At 42.1% G+C, this 5,509-nt stretch overlaps 1 protein-coding gene across 1 annotated transcript in view; it reads right to left on the bottom strand.

Moving 5' to 3' along the window:
• The window catches only part of LOC118404338 (delta-type opioid receptor-like), a 5,390-nt gene extending 2,637 nt beyond the window's left edge, over positions 1-2,753 (bottom strand). Inside the window, exons 1-3 of the mRNA XM_035803407.1 lie at positions 2,184-2,753; positions 1,435-1,709; positions 225-395 (exon numbers count right to left, since the gene is read on the bottom strand). Of these exons, the coding sequence (XP_035659300.1) occupies positions 225-395; positions 1,435-1,709; positions 2,184-2,753 (1,016 nt within the window). The remainder of the gene's footprint in view (positions 1-224; positions 396-1,434; positions 1,710-2,183) is intronic.
• Between the last annotated feature and the right edge of the window lie 2,756 nt (positions 2,754-5,509).

The following is a 5,509-nucleotide window of genomic DNA, read 5'->3' as shown; positions in this document are numbered from 1 at the left end:
GCCGCTATCTGGTGCATTTCAAGCGGGATCGCGTAATACACACACGCACACTCACACGGACACGGACAAACACACACGCACCACACACATGCACACAGACAGACAAACAAACTCGCCCTCTCTGTCACACACACATACATCTACACACACAAAGAAGTATACGATAAACACACACACACAAGCTCATAAGTACTTCATTCCCTTGGGTTTAAGTACAAACTTACGGTCGGAATCGTTTCGGACAACACTTGGACCCGCAGAGTGTTCGCTTGAGCGTCATGCGGAAGTTCTCTCCGTGCAGCGCGTACAGGAACGGGTTGACGCACGTGTTGACGTCAGCGATGACGTTGAGAAAGTACCAGACGGTGGCGTTCACGTTATGGCCCGCCACGAACCTGATAAATGATAGAAATATGATTATTGAGAGGTCTAGTGTTGAACTGATTGCAACTCCACGTGCCGTGAAAATTAAAACGTCTAGACATATTACAACCTAAATCCTTTAATTGCTGCCAAATGTGCCAGTAGGCAAAGGCGGACCTAAGGCCTAAAGTCTAAAATGCTTTACTGGATTAATCTTTTATCAGCCCAGTTTGGCTGGACTTTTCTTTGAAGGCAGTGAATAGAAAACGAGTCTAGAAAGTATCTGTATCTATATAGCCGGTATAACCGCTCTTCGGCGTAACACACCAGCTTCGTCTACTCTACTCTACTCTACTCTACTCTGCTCTACCCTGCTCTGCCCTGCCGCGCCCTGCTCTACTCTGCTCTACTCTGCTCTGCTCTGCTCTGCTCTGCTCTGCTCTGCTCTACTCTACTCTACTCTACTCTGTTCTGCTCTGCTCTACTCTACTCTACTCTACTCTACTCTACTCTACTCTACTCTACTCTTCGTTACTCTACTCTACTCTACTCTACTCTACTCTACTCTACTCTACTCTACTCTACTCTACTCTACTCTACTCTACTCTACTCTACTCTGCTCTACTCTACTCTACTCTACTCTACTCTTCGTTACTCTACCCTACTTTATTGTACCCTACTTTATTGTACTCAACTATTCTATTCCATTCCATTCCATTCCACCCCATTCGATTCCATCCCATCCCATCCAATTCCATTCTATTCTATTCTATTCTATTCTATTCTATTCTATACTATTCTTTTCTATTCTATTTTATTCTATTTTATTCCATTCTATTCCTTTCATTCCATTCCATCCCATTCTATTCTAGTCTGTTCTGTTCTGTTCTGTTCTCCCACCCACCCACCTGATGACGTTTCCGATGTACATTCCCGATGTGCAGAGGCAGCCAGCACACGATGAAGGTGAACACGACCACGATGACCATTTTATTCTCTATTCTCTATTCTCCACTCTCTTTTCCATTCAATTCCATCCTATTACACCCTTTATAACCCCAAACCACCCACCTGATGACATTCCCAATGTGCAGGGGTAGCCAGCAGACGATGAAGGTGAGCACGACCACGATGACCATGCGGGTGACGCGGTGACGTGATCGCACGGCACGCCTGAACTCGGGCGGGATGACGTCCGTGTTGAGCAGCTTGCGGTAGATGAGCACGTAGTTGGGGATCATGACGCACAGCGGCACGAGGAAGGTCATGGCGAGCAGGTAGATGGCGTTGACGCTGCGCCACCATTCCTTGGTCTCTGCACTGCCGTGCCAGTTGAACAGGCATACCTTTCGGGATGGATGAAAAAGCGTTGTGTATTATCTCCATGAAAATGGAGGTATCGTTTTGTGTGTGTGTGTCTGTGTGTAGTTTGTGCCAAGTAGAACATTAGCAGCTACCAACTCTGGAAATAAGTCCCTAATTTTCATAATTAATTTGTCATGATAATCCTTTTAAGTACTTTTTTCTACTGTACTGCCCTATCTACAGTACTTGTACTGTACCACGAAAATAATATTCGGTAATCCCTGTCAGTGTTGTGCACACTGGAGCATGGTAGTGTGCACAAATTTGAAAAATGTTTTAGGTTAAACATATGAAATACAGAAACATCAATGTGTCGGTGCTACACTAGAATAGACTCTCAACCATTAGTGTAAAACTTCACTGAACTCTTGTACCTGAACATGATGTGACATTTACATCGAAGCCATCTCTTACACTTTTGGTGCTTATATTAAAAGATAGAAAATAACACATACCGGCACGCCTCCGAAGTCGACTGTATCAGCAAAGATAATATACGGCAGGCAGCAGAGAAGCGCGAACACCCAGATACTTCCGCAGATGATCTTCGCCTTCTTCAGGGACCGGTCTGTCCGGTTCCGCACGGGATGCAGCACGGCCGAGTTCCTCTCTATGCTCATCATGGTCAAGATGTAGATGCTAGCGAAGGTGTTGATGTTGAAGATTGAGCGCACGATCTTGCACATGGCTCTCCCGAATATCCACATCCTCAGGATGTAGTCTATAGTCCAGATGGGAAAGGTGAGACAGTAGACAAAGTCAGCCACTGCCAAGTTCAAGACGTAGACGTTCGCCGCGGTCTTCATGGACGCGTACTTGAAGATGACGTACATGATCAGGCCGTTGCCGACCAATCCCGTGATGCCTATGGCGCACTGCATGACGGGAGCAACTACGTTGTAGATGATGACGTCCCAAGAGTGATCTTTGAGGAAGTAAGAGAAGTTGCCGTGGTCGAAGGTGTAGTTGTAGAGGGGGTAGCTGTAGTCGAACTCGAAGTAGTCTTCTGAGAAATGGTCCTCCATTTTTGAGTTGGTGTCCTACCTGTTGTGGAAAGAACACATGGTTTACGTTAACAGGAAACCTTATGTAAACTATATATAAAAAAATTATATATAAGCCTAAGGGAAGTGTTGAGAAAGTGTCCAGGCTCACTCGTCAATTGCAAGAAAGTGCCACACTTATCTACAAACTATAACACTTTATATCAATGGCCACTCGAATCAAAGCCTATTTCGACGCATTGCTCCTAATTCCTAAAATTGAAAAAAAAAGAAGAAGAAAAGTTTCTCATTGCTTTTACACTTGTCACATTAGGTCAAAATTTTCTGCTGGGTCGTTGGGAGCTTTTTGCTATCTTAGGGTAGTTATCAAGCCGTGTATTTTTCAGAAAAAATCACCGAGTGGACCTAGTCGTCCAGGCGGCAATAGAGGCTTACACTGCCGAGGAAGTCTATCGGGCAGCCCCGGATAGGATAATGAGCAGAATAAAATTTAGTTGAGTAAATGAGCTTTATTGCTCGATAATTGTACAGCGTATGACAGCAGCTACTAAACTACATAAGGATACAGAACAACACAATTGAATACATTACTACGTGTTAGTTTATAGTCTTACACAGGATAATTTCATGCAAAATTGACGAATTTGAGTTTTGGGCCTTCTATTGGAGTTTTCTTTTCATATCCCCTATGTAGTTACAATGCCGGGTCACCTTCAGAAAAATTGCTCGTGTGCGAAAATTAGAGAACAGTGCGCACCCATCCCCGAGTCTTATAGAGAGAGCAAACAGACAGCAGGCTGGGTCTTAATATCACATTAAACCATTACTGCCCACTGTTTCTATAATTTCAACCGTGATTTGGACACATTTCACACAATTTGAAGCTAAGTGCGGCCGTTTACAGACTATAAATACAGTAATATTCGGGACGCTCGCGTGTTAAGTGGAGAGATTTTGTGGCAGCTTGCATAACCGTTGGCAAATGTATGGAGCAGATTGAGTGGTATAAAACGATTATTGGGAACGTTTGCGATTATGTTTTGATTGATAGCAATCGTATAGGTCATCGGCCGCACGTGTTTGGTATTAGAATCATGTTTGTGGCCAAATGAATTTGCATATGAACGGTTGAATGGATGATAGAGGTTGAATTAATCTTTCTACTGGACACCACAATGTTTATCCACTGTGTCTCTTCAGTGAAATGATAATAAGTATACACGACTGAATAAAGATAATGGATGCTGTCTAAAACGTTTGAATAAACATTGAAGTGTCTATCAGAAAGGTTGGTTCAACTTCTATTATTGAATTCTTGGATTAGTGATCTGCACAAACGGATTGAATGGATGATGAATCACTTTGAATAGATCACTGAATGAATGGATGAAATAGAGCGATAAAATCATAGATACAGTTCAACAAAATCCATTATGGTGATTATTGCACAAAGATTTCAATCAATGAATATATGTAGTAGATGAGGAAAAGCAACAACAATAGGTAGAGTAGTAAAAACGAAGTGTCATATTTGTTACGAGTTATGCATTTGATATACTTTATATCTTATGTGTTTTTTTACTATCATTTCACTAACGTATAGCTAGATCTCGCTCGCTTTTTCTATCCCCTTCCTGATACAATTACCACAGAGATAGAATCACAAGCTTCTATTGTATTGGGAAGCTGGAATAACCAACCGAATGGGATTCCAACTTTCCTTTGGTACGAAGGCATTTAGTAGAGATTTCCTAGTAAGGCTTCCTGTTGCAACCATGCGTTATATTTTGTCAGACACCGTTTCACAGACGTCCTTCATATGCACGGATGTTATCATGTTTTCGTGAATCGTTTAAAGGCCGCAAGTTCGTGAAAATGTGACGACCTTCACATATCTGAGGAGATTGTTTGCCAAGTTTCCTTACAGCAGTATTGAGTGCATGTATGTATGTATGTATGCATGGATAGCCACATACAGTTGAAGGCAATCTAACTCCCCAGTATGTATGCTCAGGACGAACGGTAAATGCTACCCTACTAAATGGAATTCACGTAAGACCGATCACCTGCCTTCCCTTTCTTTTAGACGAAGTGTTTGGTGATGGCGAGTCCCAAAATCTACTTTGGTGACTGAAAAGCCGTCGGTTAAATGGCTGTCTCCTTCACATTTTGTACCGTTGAATGTGGTGGCATTGCAAGAAGGTACCTTCTGTAGTCGTTGGTAGTTACATTGGGATACATAATCTTACAAGTTTGCAAACGAAATAACATGGCTGAATATGGTGTGTTCTGTTACTTCCCTTCAATTTTTTTTTTAGTTCTTGGTTGCATAGATCACCATCTTAAGAAAAAAAAACGTTCTAAATCGTTTATAGATTTACTTAGTGTTGAAATAAGGGTCATGTACTCTATTAAAAGGTCAAAGACTTTTGAGTGGCTGTCACTTCCATATGCTGTAATGGTGAGTGTTGTGGTACTGGGAGAAAGGGCTTCTGTAGCCATTGGTCCTTAAGTTGTGATACATAATCTTGCAGAATTTGGTGTGCTCTATAACTTCCCTTGTTACTTCTAGGTTGCACGTATTGCCAACTTAATTAAGAAAGTGTGTTTTGAATCCTTTATAGATTTACTTAGTGTTGAAATAACGTACATGTGCTCTATCGAAAGGTGAAAGACTTCTTGGCCGTCGCTTCCATATGCTGTGGTACTGAGATAAAGGGCCTTCTGTAGCCATTGGTCTTAAAATTGGGATACATAATCTTGCAAATGAAAAAGAA

The sequence above is a fragment of the Branchiostoma floridae genome, chromosome 17, assembly GCF_000003815.2.
Source record: "Branchiostoma floridae strain S238N-H82 chromosome 17, Bfl_VNyyK, whole genome shotgun sequence".
NCBI classification, from domain to species: Eukaryota; Metazoa; Chordata; class Leptocardii; order Amphioxiformes; family Branchiostomatidae; genus Branchiostoma; species Branchiostoma floridae.
Note: the sequence above shows the minus strand (reverse complement) of the source record. Positions and strands in the feature narration are given on the sequence as shown.